The sequence below is a fragment of the Balaenoptera acutorostrata genome, chromosome 10 (assembly GCF_949987535.1).
Source record: "Balaenoptera acutorostrata chromosome 10, mBalAcu1.1, whole genome shotgun sequence".
NCBI lineage: Eukaryota > Metazoa > Chordata > Mammalia > Artiodactyla > Balaenopteridae > Balaenoptera > Balaenoptera acutorostrata.
In genome coordinates, this window is record NC_080073.1 from 54,462,813 (window position 1) to 54,480,260 (window position 17,448).

General features: G+C 39.0%; 1 protein-coding gene and 1 non-coding gene across 3 annotated transcripts in view; both read left to right on the forward strand.

Moving 5' to 3' along the window:
- The window catches only part of GADL1 (glutamate decarboxylase like 1), a 183,228-nt gene that overhangs the window by 87,699 nt on the left and 78,081 nt on the right, over positions 1 to 17,448 (forward strand). For both annotated transcript variants that reach the window (XM_057554013.1, XM_007191535.2), the window contains exons 12-13: positions 63 to 262; positions 10,488 to 10,539. In XM_057554013.1, the coding sequence (XP_057409996.1) occupies positions 63 to 262; positions 10,488 to 10,539 (252 nt within the window). The remainder of the gene's footprint in view (positions 1 to 62; positions 263 to 10,487; positions 10,540 to 17,448) is intronic.
- Positions 16,655 to 16,761, forward strand: LOC114239055 (U6 spliceosomal RNA). Its single transcript, XR_003624254.1, has one exon. It is a non-coding gene; the product is annotated as a U6 spliceosomal RNA (small nuclear RNA).

Below are 17,448 nucleotides of genomic sequence, written 5' to 3' on the forward strand. Positions count from 1 at the left end.
CTGCATTCTAAAATGGACAGTCTTACAGTTTGTCTTTCTTCCTTTTTTTTTTTCCCCGAAAGGACCTTCTTAAGAAATGCTACTCTGCCAAGGCATCTTACCTCTTCCAACAGGATAAATTCTATGATGTCAGCTATGACACGGGCGACAAGTCTATCCAATGTAGCAGAAGACCAGACGCATTCAAGTTCTGGATGACCTGGAAGGCCCTGGGCACATTAGGCCTTGAAGAAAAAGTTAATCGCGCTCTTGCTTTATCTAGGTACTTGCTCTGTGTGTGTGTGTGTGTGTATGTGTGTGTCCATGGGTGTCTAACAGAAAGATGTTCTTCCATATATGTATTCCTTCTTTCATCTAATAACCATTTTCTCAGTACCTAGTATGTGTTAGGAATTGCCAACAAAGCAGTTCTACCCTCTGCCCTTCAGCATCCCAACCTAGTGAGAGATACATCCAAGTGACAAAGCAGATAAAATACAGGTGCACCTAGTTTTGGGTAAAGGGAGGTACACGGTACTCCAGAAGCGCTCGGGAGGGTTCCCTAGTATGTTCTTGAGGGATGTTGGCAGAGGTTTCCTGGAGGAAGTGACATTCAGCTAAGACCCAATGAAGAAAGGGGAGAAGATTGATTCAGGAGGAGGGAGCACCAGGCCCAAATCTCTGGGTGTGGGAGAGATCCTGGTGACTTCAAGGACCCGAAAAGACAGTCTGTGAGAATGTGGGGCTGGTGGAAAGACATACAGGTAAAGGTGATGTGGAAGCACCGTCATTGCTGCCTTCTTGTAACGTAAGGACAAAGCTTTTGAAACCACTTTCAACGACACCAGAAAAGCTCTTGAGATACAGGTGCTGGGTGCTTGCCACCAGAGCAGGACTCTGCTGCTAAGCTTGGACCAGTGTGTGTGGATGGCAGGCCATGGCCAAATGTAGTTTTAAATGTGATTTGTTGGGCCTGAGCTCCATTGGGTTAACCTGGATTGTGTTTTAAAAAATCAAACATTTAAACATTCCAAATATTTTTAAATACAGAGACTGTCAAAAATCTAGATTCGTGGTTTCTCTCAAAAGATCAGAGTGCTCTCAGTCCCACCTGGTGACAAGGCACTGAACATGGTGATGCCTGACTCTGGAGACCCACAGTGCTCTCCATGCCCCCTGGTTTTTGTTGAGCCTATTTTACTGTGGCACAGAATGCTAATAGCCGGGACTCAAAAGTTAGCTCCACCATTTACAAGCTTTGTGACTTGGGCAAGTTGCTAAAACTTTCTTTACCTCCATTGCATCCCAGTAAGATGGAAGTAACAACAGCTTCGAACTCAAACAACTGTTAGTAGAATTAAATGAATTGATATTTGTAAAACACCCAGGATGGTGCCTGGCATATGCCACATGCTCTATGGGTTTTATTAGTTATTATTTTCTTACTTGCTTGGCCACTAGAAGCATCAGAGTTTGTGATCTCTGGTTTGGATAATCTCTCCTTCTTTACTCCCTGTTCATATTTCAATTGCAGAAACCTGCAGTGTCTCCTGAGAGACATAAGCAATTTCCTCTCTCTATAGGGAAGTGGCATGGGTGCTCTGTGCGCCTCTCTGTGTGACAGTGATGCTCTGAGCATCACTGAGGACTGTCTAAAAACCCAGTATCTTAAAGCAGCAGTCGTTTATTCTAAGAGGTCTGCAAGTTGGCTGGAGCGGCTTCATCTCATCCTGCGGCGGCTGTGGGGGTAGGAGGAGTGTCTGGGTCTCCCGCCTGCATGTCTTGCATCTTCCTTGGACCAACAGGCCAGCCAGAGCCTGGTTTTGTGATGGTGGTAACAGAAGCCCAAGAAGGCAAGCATACTTTAAGCTTCTGATTGCATCATGTCTATTAGCATTCCAGTGACCAAAGGAGATCAGATGGCCTAACTCAATGTCAGATGGCCAAACTCAATGTCAAGAGGCAGAAAGAACTGCAAGATTACATGGCGAAGGGCTTAGATATAAGGACAGGGGAAAAGACGGCTTTGGCACTTTCAGAAGACTATTAGAAGTCAGCAATTCTGGTGATTTTGGTTTAAAAAGTAGTTTGAAAAATCTGTAAATACTGTGTGTGTTGGTAAGCAACAGAAACCTTCATTCAAGGCATTATAAACAAAGAAAGGTAATTTATTTGCTCATGTTACTGATAAGCCAGTGTAATGATGACTATGGAATGGCTTATTCTAGGGGCTTAAACAAGATCACCAGGCCTTAATCTCTGTCCATCAATCAGGTCTGCTCTCCTCCATGTTCAGTTTATTCCTCTGTAGAAAGGTAGCTGCCAGGAGGGTCAGATCTATAGCCTCCCAGGTTCAACTTCAAGGTCAAAAGGAAAGAGTGCTCCTTTCTCAACAATCCCAAGGAAAGTTTTAATTCCTTTTGAATGAGGCAAATGTCCATATCTGAATCAATCACTGTTGTCAGGGAAATGTGATATTGAGTCACATGCTCTCCCTTGACACTGGGAAGACTGTCGACTCCTCCTACGTATATAGAATATACTGACACTGGGTGAGGAGTGTACCTCTGTTAGAAGCAGGGATAAAGTGCCTTCGTCAGAAGTGGGGAGATAACTACACAGGGGTGAAAACATGAAACTGTCTACCATAAATATTCACAGTTGCCCATTAAACTAAAAGTTCAGAAAGCTCTGTTCCCTTGTTTGTATTTTTCTCATACTATTTAAGTATGGTAGACTGCATTATTTTATCAAAGCTGCTAAGTAATTCGATGACAGGTGTCTTGAAACAAGGCTAGATGTAAATATTTGATGATCGTATTTATTACAAAGTTAACATTCATCTCAGGGTGGAATTTAATTTATAGTCTAAGGTTACTTCCTAATTTTGCAGAGAAATATCACAGGAGGATAAATGTAAACATTTCAATTCAGTTCAACAGCACATTGTTTATAAATGTTTGTCAAGTTGAATTGAATTGAATTAACATTTCAGCGAACGTCACTGCAGACTCTGTGACCTATATTTAAAATAATCCCTTTTCTGTCATGCCGTTAGTCATAACGGTTTTCTTGCCTTAACTTTCCACATTCTTCATATCCAACAGTCCATTCCTGGGGTGGGCAAAAGCCATCCTCTTCCCCCATCCCCAGTGACAGGTGCCAAGGAAGAGTCCTTTTAGGCATGTCACTTGGAATGAATGTGAAATTATAAACTTGGAGAATGTTTCTCTGGGATTAAGAATTATTTCACATTAGCAACACAAGTGCTTTATTTTCATGATTTTATGTCTTTTCAAATTGAATGTGGTTCTGCTTTTTAGGAAAGAGGAAACATTTTCTGAATTCTGAGGTCTATTCTGTTAGTTGGAGCCTATGTGCAGTTGTGCACTGGTAAACTGTTTCTCAGGAGGGGAAAAAGGCCCCAATTTGTAATGTCTGCCAATTTCCATGGTGTAAATATTCCCACTGTGGAAAATTGCAAGCTACCAACAGTCGCGGCTGGTAAATTTCTGATTATTTAACAATTGGCTCTCACTAGCCAGTACAAACTAACTCTATACTACCATTGATTATATGAGCCAGCATAATCGGTTCAAACCACTGGCTGGTGGGAGTTAAAATACCATTTCTCATCAAGCCTACTGACCTGCAGCCACTTGTTTTAGAGTTTACCTAATAAAAATGATTCTCATCCACTGTCAAGAGACTCTATTTGGCTTAATTTCTAGGTCAGACCAACACTGTTTTGTTTCCAAGAAGTATGATTTTCTCCAGTAGATAACAACTCTAGCAAAGTAAAGCTGCAGATGACAATTGTGTTACTATTTGTGGTACACATCTGTCATCAGCAGCCTTAGGTAGATAAGATGTCCATTCCCACAGGCCCTACCTAGGTCAGGTCTCTTAAACACAGAGAAGGCTGTGCAAGCCTTTTCCCCTGGCGTATTGCAGTAAGGATTGCACTGATTCCATAGAAACAACATCTCCATGTTCCTGAATCTGAATGGAACTTAGTTTTACAATTTGTGTATTGACTTTAAGATTTAAGCACCAGATTTTGATGGACCAGTGGACAGCCATCACCCTGATCAGATGTTCCCTCTTCCCTTGGGAAAGCAAGAGCAGACCTTTTCAAGAGGACAATGATTCCTGTTTTATGAGTTGTCAGAAATCCAGCAGGAAGGGACTAATTAGTTCCTAGAAGATCTCTAAGGCTTTCCCTAATTTTCATTTGACCCTTGTCATTCCAGTGGATGAGAGAACATTTCTCTCAAGAAATATTAATGACAAAAAACTTGCTTTCTCCTTTGGTTGTTGGAAAACCAGTGACATTGGGAACCTAAAGCAGCATGTGATTATTAAGCATAATTGAAACCCAGAAGGCTGAGGGTTTTTTTTTTTGTTTTTTTTTTTTTAAAGAAATTCACGTTCTTTTATTTATTTATTTATGACTGTGTTGAGTCTTCGTTTCTGTGCGAGGGCTTTCTCCAGTTGCGGCGAGTGGGGACCACTCTTCATCGCGGTGCGCGGGCCTCTCACTGTCGCGGCCTCTCTTGTTGCGGAGCACAGGCTCCAGACGCGCAGGCTCAGCAATTGTGGCTCACGGGCCCAGTTGCTCCGCGGCATGTGGGATCTTCCCAGACCGGGGCTCAAACCCATGTCCCCTGCATTGGCAGGCAGATTCTCAACCACTGCGCCACCAGGGAAGCCCAAGGCTGAGGTTTAAAACCACCATTTCGGGCACAAGGTGATTGTGATCTCTGATATCTAGTTAGAAAAGTTGAAAATGTGTTACAATACCCAGGGCTACTGGTTGCTGAGGGCACCTTGTAGGCCTTTGTTACAACACTCAAGTTAAATGGATATTCACTAAGGGGTAAGTTTTAAAGCAAATCTAGAAGAGTCATGTGCGTAAGTCTTTTCAAGAACAGCAAACAGGTCAGGAACTCCCATTCTGCTATGTTGCTAGGTCTCCAGTGTATCATTTATCTATTCCTCTGACACGCAATCTCTGTAATCTCTCAGATGGAATTCATTTCACTGACTTGCATGAATACTGAGGGATTTATTGGTACTAGTATGGAAAAGGTAAGCAGAAACACAAGGCAAGTTTTTGCTAGTGTATTTCTCTAGGTGAGGAGAGGGAGAGAGTCTAGAAGACTATAGAAGGGCCAACGTTTTCATTGTTTTCTTTATATTTGTAATTTTAAAAACATCACAATGCTGTAAAATGTAGCATGTAGGTATCTGTGATGAATCACACATGCCATGCAATGTGTTCTCATATATGCAGAGCATACAGAAAGCATATGGAAAAAAATCCCAGGAGTTCTGGGAGGTTCCATTGCATCAGAAGAAATTTCACATGAGATGAGACTGGGAGAGGCACTTGGTCCAGAGCGCTCCAGGGAGACTCCAAGTGGCTGGTGAATTGAGAAAGGGACTGGAAAGGCTATTTCTGGAAAGGAATGTATGACCTGCAAAAGGGCAAGTGAAATGCACAACTGTTAAATGGACTCATGGAACTAAGGAGGGAAATGTTTCAGAGCAAGATTTCATTAATGTACATTTCAAAACTAAGCCAGGATCTTAATAAAATGAGTTTTTCACCCAGTAGGATTGGTGAAAACTTACTAATGTGTATTTTTCTCTCTCTTCTCTCTTTTTGCTAAGCTTAGTGGGAAGGACTGTGAATTTTATGACACTATTGTTGTTTTTTGAACGCATTTACCTGGATACCTTTTGGTAGAAGTGTTTTATGGTTCCTGAGTTTTATCAAAAAACTCAATGTATATCTTTTTTTTTCTGGCTTGTATCAGATAAGAATAGAGTTGTTTTTTTTTTTTAATGTATTTTATCTTTAGGCTGTTTCCATATACTGAAAAGTTGCGAGGAATAAATCATCCTATGAATGTAGGCAGAAGTGACTTAAACCTTATTTGGATCCCTCCCCCAAAACTCATTTCATTTAAGCATTTATTTAAGAAGAGGGTAGGTACCCTATAGAAGAGGCACTTTATGCTAGCATTTCTGAACCTACGCTCCGTGGGATAATAGACTTCCAGAAGATCTTAATAGATGCTCTTCCAAAAAATGTTTCCACAGTCAAATATGTTTGGACAATGCTAACCAATACATTGGTCCCCTCTTGGAGGTTCAAAGTGTTCATTAGCACATTAAAGACTCTGAGGGTCTTGTAATATAGAAACATTTTAAACTTTAGCCAGTAGACAGACATTGTTGACTGTTCATCCAAAAACCATTCTTCCTTTTTCCTTGCCAACAGAACCTCAATTTTATATAGATAACAATATTCCAGCTGGGAACATTGGCCTAAGCCTATCCCCTTTGCCAATCATTAGCTTAGGGATGGATATATGACTTAGGTTCAGTTAATAAGATACAGGAAGAATTCTATGAAGTCTTCTGAGGAAAATGTTCTTACCTAAATAGAAATTAAGAGAAAATGCATTTTGCTCCAGCTTCCTCTCTTTCTTCCTGGGACACTGTCACATATGGATGTGATGTGTGGAGCTGTGGCTGCCATCTTGTGAACACAAGTGAATTCACTAACACTCTGAACATGGCAGGCCAAAATAATAGAAAATGCCTGGTTCTTGGTGACATTACTGAACTTTCCAACCAGCTCAATAAATGTTCTCATGAATTAAGTCAAGTACACTTCTAATTTTAAGCAAAAGCAATCTAATGGATATGCCTAGCATTGCTCAAATTTATTTGAATGGAACCCTTTCATTTGGGAAACCTATTAACACGGTATACCAAGGAACATAGTTTGGGAAGTCTGGTGTAAACCTTTTATTATTGTTATAACTCTTTATCCAAATCACCTCCACCCTCAGTTCAGTTGGAGTGTTTGTTACACTGGGCTTTACGGTTCTGAGAGTGACTGCATGGGGGCATTGATCAGACACAAACCCCAGATCCACGTGGTTAGCAAAGAGCAGAGTTTTAACTGAAATGATTCAGCTCTGCCTTAGGATGCCTTTCTCCCAGGAGCAGTGTTAGCCGGTTTGACAGATATTTTAAACTGAGACTATAGGCAGTGTGTCTAAGTTTCATCTTAACAGTCTTAATCTGTTGGGGAAGGATTTTACAAATTTAGTTCCACATCTCCATTATGTGCATGAGGAAACTGAGGAGGGCTCAGGGAGTCTGAGGAGTTTGCCTAGAATCACTAAGTTGATCAACTGCAGAACTAGAATCTTCTAGAGTCATTCCCTGGATTTCATAGCCTGGGGGTATCCAGGATTAGTGCAGGCCCCCTCAGAATGGAATCATGGCACTGAGTTAGCAGATTGCCATTATATTTGTGCCTGAAAAGGTAAGAAAAATAGGGTTCATGAAGCTTTCCTTGTATAGATAAAGATTGTATATGTCTATTTATTTTGCTTTGTGATTTGTATTTTTTTCTTTTATTAATTTCCTTTTCAAAAATTATGAGTAACCACACCTATGAAGCTTTGCAGAGATATAAAGAGAGTAAATAGTCCCTACCTCCCCATTGCATCCTGTTTCTCGCTTCCTCAGGTAGACATCAAAGATGTCTTTAGGATGTGGTCTTCCATACTTCATTCCGAGCTCATATATACATGAGGAGAGGGATCACTTATGCTTTTTCTTTTTTTTACATTTTCTTAAAAAGCAGAATCATATTATCTACATTCCTCAGTCCCTTGCTTTCATCTCTTACTAATACATCATGAGAATCCCTGTGGTTTAATTGAAGTGGATATAATCCATTCTCTTTAATAGCTGCATCGTAGTACATGTGTTGCTATAATACATTTTATTTTACCCTTTGCCAATTTCTGGATATTAATCTTGTTTCTAATTATTCCGTATGGAATACACACACATACGCATGCACATGTAGGTTTAGATGCAGCAACATTTGTGTATGCATCTATATATCTATCTCTCTCTCTCTCTCTCTCCATCTCTCTATCTATCTGTCTTAGTGTTGATGAGGTTTTCCTGGTAGACCAGCACCTCATAAGTGGTTTGCTGGATCAGAAGCCACGAGTATTAGTAATTTTGAAAGGTTTATAGCAGCTTTCTATCAGATTCACTAGCACTGGATGTTGTCCCTCTTTAAATTTGTTTCCAGTGTCCTGTGGGCAACAGGTTTAGTATTGTTATTTTAATTTGCACTTCTTTGATTACCAGTGATCTTGAGCATCTTTTCTAATGTTTATTGACCATTGGAATTGCTTTTATCGAAAGTTAGGCAGTATGCTAACGGTGTAAAAACTTTACAGCTACATGACATCTCCTGAAAAAACGTTCAGGGAAAGGAGTATGTAGAAAGAACATCAAATACTTTGTGAATCTCTGTATGTGTGTGTGTGTGTGTGTGTGTGCATGCGCATGCACGTGTGTGGTGTCACAACATTATTGCTCAAAATAAAAGATTCATATTATCCAGTTAATATTGATAGGATTTTTTAAGATATTTTATAATTTAAAGATGATATAATCTGTATGCTAAGCACCAATACTTAACCTTATGCAAAAAGCTAAAAAAATTGTTTGGGGAAAAAAGAACTTCATCCCATTGACTGGTGTATTCCATATCCACATTCTAGAATGTCCTTTAGTAAATAAACATAGTAATAATAATCCCCCATTTCCACAGTTTATATTCTACACAATTTTTTACATGTGATTTAATTTATTTTTTTTACAACATCCTTTTGAGATTGGAAAATCAGAATGTGTTATTCCAGTTTTACAGGTAAGGGAATTGAGGTCCAAAGAGGAGCATTTCTTTGTTGCCCTTAAATATTAATTGAATATATGTAATTTAGTTACACAATCAATTCCATATGATGGGACCATAATTCCATATGACCGGACAGGATTTTCAAAGCCAGTGCTTGCTTGCTTGCCTGCTTTCTTCCTTCCTTCCTTTCTTTTTGGCTATAACATATAAAATTACAAAATACCCTGGAAAGTACATTTTTGTCAGCACCTCCGATCATTTCCTTACATTTGACCCCCAAATTTGAAATACTAGGTCAAGTGTTATGAACTTTTCAAAGCTCATGAACAAATCACTAGTTTTCAAGGCCAATTGTTCAGAAGGTTTATCTTTTTATTTAGACAATAACCAAGCCCAGTGAGGCAGAGTCAGTGTTAATTTACTCTACATTCTCAATGTCATTTTAGTCTTTTCTCCATCACATTCCATATCTCATGTAGCTGTGCCCTTTGCTTATGGCATGATAATTCTTTTTTCCCTGACATTCAAGATAACTTCATAGACATTCTATCAATGGCTACAACCTACTTACTTTTAGCATGATACCAGTGATCAGTCTTTCTTCCCTCTGGCCCGGCCTTGGGAAGGATGGTGTTGCACTTCCTTGATCTTAAAAGAACACACAGGCAAGACTACACACCAAAAACTTTTACCCCCAAGCCAGCTAGATAATTTAAGTACCTAAGCTAAATCCCCATCTAGAATATGAATGAGATATATATCCAATCTACTTTGTGTGGCTTTCACACTTGGGTTGAAGTCTGATGCTAACATGTAAGATAGACATCATCTCATCAAAGAGATGTACCTTTTTACTCAGGCCCCAGTGGATTGCAGTAGGCTCAGGTGTGTCTGTCTAAATACAAACCTGTGCCTGTACATGTACCCTCACTTATTTCTTTTTTTTTTTTTTTTTTTTGCATTTCTTACCTTTTTAATCTCTCATTTTATTGAAATTGAATGTATTGAATTTTTTCAGTTGACTACTAAAACAATACCAATGGACATTTTTTGTGTTAATCTAGTCAATTTCTAATAAACTATCAGCATCAAGCTCCTCTAATAAATTATTCAGAAACGTATCATGCAGAATAGAAAAATCTTAACCATTTACTTAAAATTACTACTTAGGGGAAATTTGTTTGCAGACATTAATCAAATTATTTCAGTACCTGCTTTATCCTTCTTTCTTTAGGGTGTCAGGCTCATAATATGCTTCAGAATTTTTATGCTACATTTATGATACATAGACTGAAAAAAATAGTTGCATTATGAATACCTCCCAGGATCTAAGAGTCAGGAAAATTAGGTTCTAATTCTTAATCTGACCACAGTTTATTGTGTAATATTGAGGACTATTATTCTCTCTACCTCAGTTCTCCATCTATAAATATGCTGATACTCTTATCTGTTTCTTAAATAAATAATGCAAATGTAAGTACTTTGTAAATGTATATAAATTACCATTATTACCACTTATTTCCAGAGCATCTGCTAAAGGACGGTGCCTCTAATCCTAGGTTAATCTTCCCTTAACATTTTTTTCCCAGCATACTCTGAGGGAAATTCCACTGGACTACTCTGAGTCAACAGGCCCTGGTGCCCTCACTTATTTCTAAGCCTTGTCTCTGCATCAGAAATTATAGTTTTATTGTATGTCAGCCATGTTCATGGAATTTTTAGATTGCAGATTATAAATATTATTGTGACTTTTTTTTAGGTACCTAGTAGAAGAAATCAAGAAAAGAGAAGGATTCAAATTACTGATGGAAGTAAGTGATTACAGAATTGTGCTTGTGATTTTGTCAGTCAACAGTGATGAAGGTGGTAATTTTCTAATCTATTATATTTCATTGGTTTTTGTGTTGCAGACTTAGAAACAAGTCATTAGCTTAATTCATAGAGTCCATTATGTTAATTTACTCTATTAGTGAGTATTTTTCCTTTGTTGGATTCAGAGAACACACTTGCCTTTAAGTATTGAAAATTACAGTGCTCAATAATAATTACCGGGGATAATACTGAATAAATTATGACCTCTCTCTTGATATATAAATTGCATAATGATTGTACTACAAATATTCAACTGTGCTATAGTGGTGCTTCTGTGAAAAATCAATTAAGTGAATGTACAATAATGCATATAGTTTTCTCTTTTTATAAAATAATGAGAGCATATTAGCTTTGGAGCAATGGGAAAATAAGTCATTTTGTTGTTGGATTGTTTGCTATATATAAGAAATATGATGGTTACAAAGATAGAGAATATTGGGGTTTTTTTCTAAAATATATGGTTAGAAAATATGAAGAATATTATTTAATTCTGATTTTTAAGAAATATAAAGTGTGAGGTTTGCTTAGCTCTTCTTATAGCATATACTTTATAGCAATTTTTAACATAATAAAAATCACTTAAGAGACTGCAGCCTAGGAATCTATCCTGTATATAAGCAATCTGGCTAGTTTTTGGTATTCATTTATTTGGCAAGATTTACTGAACAATTGCTACATGCTGGAGATATAAGACAGGGAAGTTCCCCACTCTCATGGTACTTACATTCAAAGGGAAAGTGACAGGCAATAAACAAGCAAATTATTATGTGGGAAACATCAAGTTGGGGGAAGTCTTAAGAAAACAATAAAACAGATTTATGAAAGATAATAAGTAATTACAAATAACTCATTAGACAGTTCCAGATGTGGGAAGTACTATAATGGAAATAAATAGGGTAAAATGCTGAAATTGGGGTGTGAGTGGTGGTGGCCTGTTTGGTTGGGGTGCAGGTAGGGCCCTCTGGGGTTGCCTCTGTGCTGAGACCTGCTGAATGATGGTAAGAAGCATGCCGCGCAGATGCTTGAGGGAAAGGCATTCTAGATAGAATCAACAGACAACTGCCAAGGCTTGAAGCTGAAAAGAGTTCTGTGTGTTTGAGGCGCCAAAAGAAGGTGCATTAAGCAAGGGGGAGATATAGTAGGTGATAGTGTGGAGAGGTTGGCGGAGACCAGATCTGCTGGAGCCAGGCGGGTCATGATAAAGACCTTTGGCTTTTATTCCAAGTGTAATCTTTGGAGAAGTTTTCAGCAGAGAGGAGTCTGACTTCCATTTTGAAAGATGGTGCTGGATGTCATGAGAAGAGAGGGAGGGGGTGGTGGTGATGGGAGGACAAGAAAAGAATAAGCGAGACAAGGTGGGAGACTGTTGCAGGAACTTAGGTGAGATGTGATGATGGTCCTCAGATGACTTCGGGAAACACTGCTCCAGAGACTCCTGGCCGTGGATTCTCCCACTGTCTGCAAAGGGGGCATCCGATCAGAAGGTTCTAAGAATTCAGACTCCCTGAAAACTAGGAATATAAAGGAACTTGCAAAAAGAGCAGAAGAATCCATATTTAAACGACTTTCTGGTAACACCACGAAAAAGCAAGACCAGTTTAGAATGTGGAACATTCCACAGGACAGCTGACCTGGTTTCTTCAACAGGTCAGCGGCATGAGGAAAAATAAAGGAGAGTGTGATGATGATCACTTCCGGGGTCAAAGAAATCTAAGAGGCAGAACAACCAAAGGCAACATATTGGAACCCTAGTTGGAACCCTGTTGGAACCCTAGTTTGAGGGAGCCAATTGTAAAAAGTAAATTTTGAAACAGTTGGGGAATTTCTAATATGAACTAGTAGGAGTTATCACTGATTTTGTTAGACATGACAATGGCATTATAACTACAGAAGAAAATGTCTGTATTTTCTAGAGATGCATACTTACCATGTAAGGATGAAACAAGAGCTATCCAACTGGATTGAATATGAGTTTGAATCACCTTTTTTATTTTCTTGAGGTTGAATTACCTCTTTATTTTCTCAAGTTTGAATTGCCTTTTTTATTTCTCTGGCTGTGGGAGCTATAGGTCTTAAGAAAAGTGCTGTACACCTCAGAACTGCACAGTCTTTGATAGAGCTGAGAGAAAAAGTGACAAGAAAAATGATGAACTGATTTAAAAGTTATTTATATACCTTCCTAAAGGCTTAAAAATTGAGGGAGGGACCTCTTGCCATCATCTTTAGGGAAATGCCAACATTCACATCCTTGTAATGAAAGTTAAGGTGGATTTTAAGCATTAGGCAGCCTTCTGCCCTGGATATTTTATCTGTGGGAGCCAGATGGCCCCAAAGCAGGGAAGGTGGCTCCTTCGATGGTCCTCCAGAATTCCTACTTATAAGGGATTTTGTATGTGATCTGCATTTGCCTCTTTTCTCTGTATCCATTTAGAGAAATAAAGTAAATTTAGACCTTGAATCTCACATATAAGTGTCAAATTGATTAGCCTCTTTTTGTTAACAAATGCCTTCCTTGGACTGATTAAATATAACCCTAATGCATACTTAAGAGAAGAGATACACAGGTTTGATGAGAGCCCAGGTCTGTAAAACTGCAAGCTTTTCAATTTAGGAAAAAACAGAGTCTATAATGATATATACGTGTATTTCGCTGTGAAGCAGATGGCAGTGAGAGTGTCAAGTGGAACATTACAAACAGTAAATGAACACAACCACACAGAGTATCTAGTACTTGAATATCTTCCCCTGAAAAGAACAAAAGTAATGCATATCTTCTTGAAGATGATTGAAACTTATCATTTCAAAGGAATTCTGCATTATTCATAGGCCCCTGAAAATCCTATCTTTTTTTTTTCCATGTCGGATCTAAGACCTAATAGATGTTTTCTTAGAGGTATATACTATCATTCACATGTTTTATTTTGATCTCTTGGGAGAGTCCTAATTATTCAACTTTTTGTTTTTCTCTTCCTGAGTTCTGCCTTAGAAAGGGTTATTTAGGTTTCATAGACTTTCTGAGTTACAAAGGATCTTCAAGGACACCTAGTCAACTTCCTGCTCAGTGCAGGAAACCTCTCTTGATAGTTCTTGTAACAGGAAGTCAACTTCTGCCAGGACATTTCCTGTGTAAGAGAATTCACAGTTTATTCCTCTTCCAGGGAGCTCTAAATATTCATATTCTAATACTTACTGAATCCTACTATTAGGATTCAATATGTATCAAGCACGTTGCAACTTATAGTTTTTTAAATATAGTTTTTATATAGTTTTACTAGATCATAACAACCTTCTATTTGCTAAATTCAATGCACATCCTTTAATCTTCTTGTTGGACTTCTGCAGCATTTTGCACCATTATCCACTTCTTTCCTGTCTTGGTTCCTTTAACTTTCTCTCCCAGTTTTTCTCCTTTCCATGTGACTTTTTCTTCTCAGTCTCTGTGTGAAGGTCTCTTCATCTGGGGACTGCTTAAATGTTCTCCATTCTTTTGTCTTGGCCCTTTCCTGTGTCCACATACTGTCCCTGAAATATTTTATCCATGTCTAGAGCTTTGTCATCAATAGTCTCAATAATGTCTCCATCCCTGACTTGTCTCCTCAGCTCCAGTCCTTTGTATATAGGTATGTCCTGGAATTTTCCAGACTCCCACAGTCACCTCAAATTCATCATTTCTAAAGCTGAAGTGTAGCCATTTTCTTTACCAAAATTTTGATAAATTGATTTTCCAGATGAATTTTTGGAACTCTTTTCCATTAGAACTATGATCCATCTTCTTCTTTTTCATTAGAACTATGATTTATCTAAACAAAAGTCTCGATGTTGTCTTCACTATTCCCCTTCTCTACTCCTAAAGCCACCACCTTAGTTCAGGCTCCCCTTACCACTCAGGTTGGTGCTGTCTCCCAACTCATCCCCTGCTTCCAGTCTTAGACCCCTTTATCCCATCTCCACACTGCAGCCACCCTGTGGGCTTTCTAATAGAATGAAATCTGTCCCCTAGACTGAAACTCTCCAGTTGCCTCTGGAATCAAGCCCAGTCTCCCCAGCATGGCCAGTGAGGAAGCCCTTTGTGAAAGGATGCCCATCTCTGTTTCCAGCACCACCCCTCTTCAGCACACCCTGCCATCTAGTCATTCCAAGTACTTGCCATCACCCTGAATACACCAGCTTCTACCTGTGTACTCTTCGCTTTGCCAGGAATATTTCTTGGATTATGAGAAATTTCTTCTTTTAAAATGCCCATACAATTGCAGCTTGATTGCCTGTACCTAGCTTTATTACTGTTCTCTGAGTCCCTGGAGATAAGCGTAAAATGTAAGTCATGTTTCTCATCCCAATGCCTGGTCCAATATCTAGAACATATACAAATTTTGAGTTATATTCTGTGTTTAAATCATATGAAATTGAACATTTCAGTTGCCCTTCTTTGGACATGCTATAACTTTTATATGTTCCCCTTCTAATAGGTAGGCAGAAATTAACAGTGATGTGTCTCACCCAGTGAAGATTTTAATGGGACTGTTTATCCACTTGAAAAACACATATCTTTCTACCAATATAGTTCCAAATAATAGTCACTACACTAGTAGAGTTCCTTCTGTGTGCCAGATGTGGTGGTAAATGTTGGAAATAATCTCTTTACTCATCAAACCAACTCTGTCGGGTAGACAAATATAATCTCCATTTTATAGATTAGGAAGCTGAAGCTTAGAGAGTTTGACACTTGTCCAAGCAAACACCTGGTGAAGTTAGGATTCAAACTGCATCCATGTGACTCCAAAACCCAGGCTTTTTGTGCTACTAAGTGCTGCCTTCAGAATTTTTCAGTAGTCTAATCAGTTACTTAAAACTTGTGAGCTTGAAGTCAGGTAAAATCCATCATGACCCCCTTCTCCATTCTATATTTGCATGATTGATCATTTCAGTCTATGTGCTAGATTCTACATTTATACATATTAAAAAGCATACTGCTAGTTTTTATTATTATTATTATTATTATTATTAATCATTGTGATCTAATGATATTTCAGCAGCAGAGATGAATTTCTTTTGACAAAACTCAGTTTTAGAGAATACAAGCTACTATATCTTGGTGACCACTGACTTTTTTTCCCCCAAGGGTCTCATATTATTTGCTCAATAATCCTTGCTGGAATTGACATCAAAGCACTGGCTTTATTTCTTGGAATAGATCTCCTTTCTTTCTCTTTGAAAATCAGGATAGAATGAACCCATCTTTTCTTTAGTGACACTTCTCTACTCCTCCGTGAATCTTTAAAGATGATGACAATGCTTTTACTGCTACAGGTTTTTTGTACCCTTCTCTGTCATCTGTCTGGTCTAGACACTTGGATTCCCTTTTATGCCTTCTCAATGTTGTGGTGTTAGACAATATGGACTAAATGTGGTCCTAAGACACCCAAGAGGTCAGACTTTTATATATGTAGGGAATTAAGACACCCAAGAGGTCAGACTTTTATATATGTAGGGAATTAAGTGGCATGTGAATGGTTCTACTCTGAAAATACACTTTACTGCTTTGAAGCTACTTGAAGAAAGTCTATATAAAATAAAAGCTACAGAGGCAAAGAGACAGGAAAACTCAAATATGTTCCCTGTGGATATTCAAGGGATGTTTTTTCCAAGTTTTAATAATTTGGGGAATGCCTATAGTAAGGTATTCCACCAAATGGAGCATCAAATTTCCTCCAATGAAATGAAATGTCAGAAAGGCTTCACCAGTTTTCAAATATCATAGCACTGAAGCCACACCATTCTAAAAGAGACTGGGCAAAGATATCACAGGTTTGTCACTTCCAAAATATCTAAACCGAAACTTATTGAAGGAAGAAAATTTAAAAGGTGGTTCAAAAGGACTAGGTCCTAACTTATATAGAGCAGATCTGGTAGCAGATAGAAACTATTACAAAATGATTCATAATGTTGCCATACAAATGAAAAAGAATGGCTTATTTAATGATGTATTAGGGTCCAATAAAAAGACAAAAACTGCACAGTAATCTGAAGTGGGAAAGTGCAATGTAAAGAATTATCGTGCTTGCTTTAGCAGCACATATATTAAAATTAGAATAATACGGAAAAGATTAGGATGGTCCCTGTGCAAGGATGACATGCAGATTTGTGAAGAGTTCCGTATTTTAAAAAAAGAATTATTAACAGGGGATTGGAGTCATGGGAGATTGCCTTGCAAGAGAGAAAGAGACCCTAAAAAATACAGAAATAGCAGATACTGTAAAGAAAAATACAGAAATAACAGATACTGTAAAGACATCACTCCTAGAACTGAGATGGAGCACTGAGCAAGAGGCCACCCCCACCCAGGGCTGAGATCCAGACTTGGTTGGAGAGGGTGCAGTGTGGCTCACAAGATGACAGGGAAGTCCCCCATGGTGTCACACAGGTGGGGTCTCTAGGAGTCCACACCTCCTGGAGTGCTGGAGGACGCTGATTTCAGGGCACTGCCATATTTTAGAACTCACTCAAGCCATCCAAGGCAAGGTGCCTCGCTGGCAGCCCTCCCTATGAAATCCCCGGAGGAGAGTGTGCAATGAAAAACCATTTATGGGCATCCTCCTGTGACCAGGCTGCTGTGAAGCCGCCACAGGACGTGGTGCTGGGGGAAGCTGTCAGGGGCCACTTGCTGCTGGTCACCAAAACTGCTTAAAAGAGCCCCACCTACTGCAGGAGCCCCATGAGATGAGCGCACGTGACCAGGAGGAGACACCTCTTCCTTCTCCGTGTCCCTCCAGCACCCTCTGCTGATGAAGTCTCCGACTGGACCAGATGGCAAGGAGAAATATTTATAGAGTCCACCTCCATTATCGGGG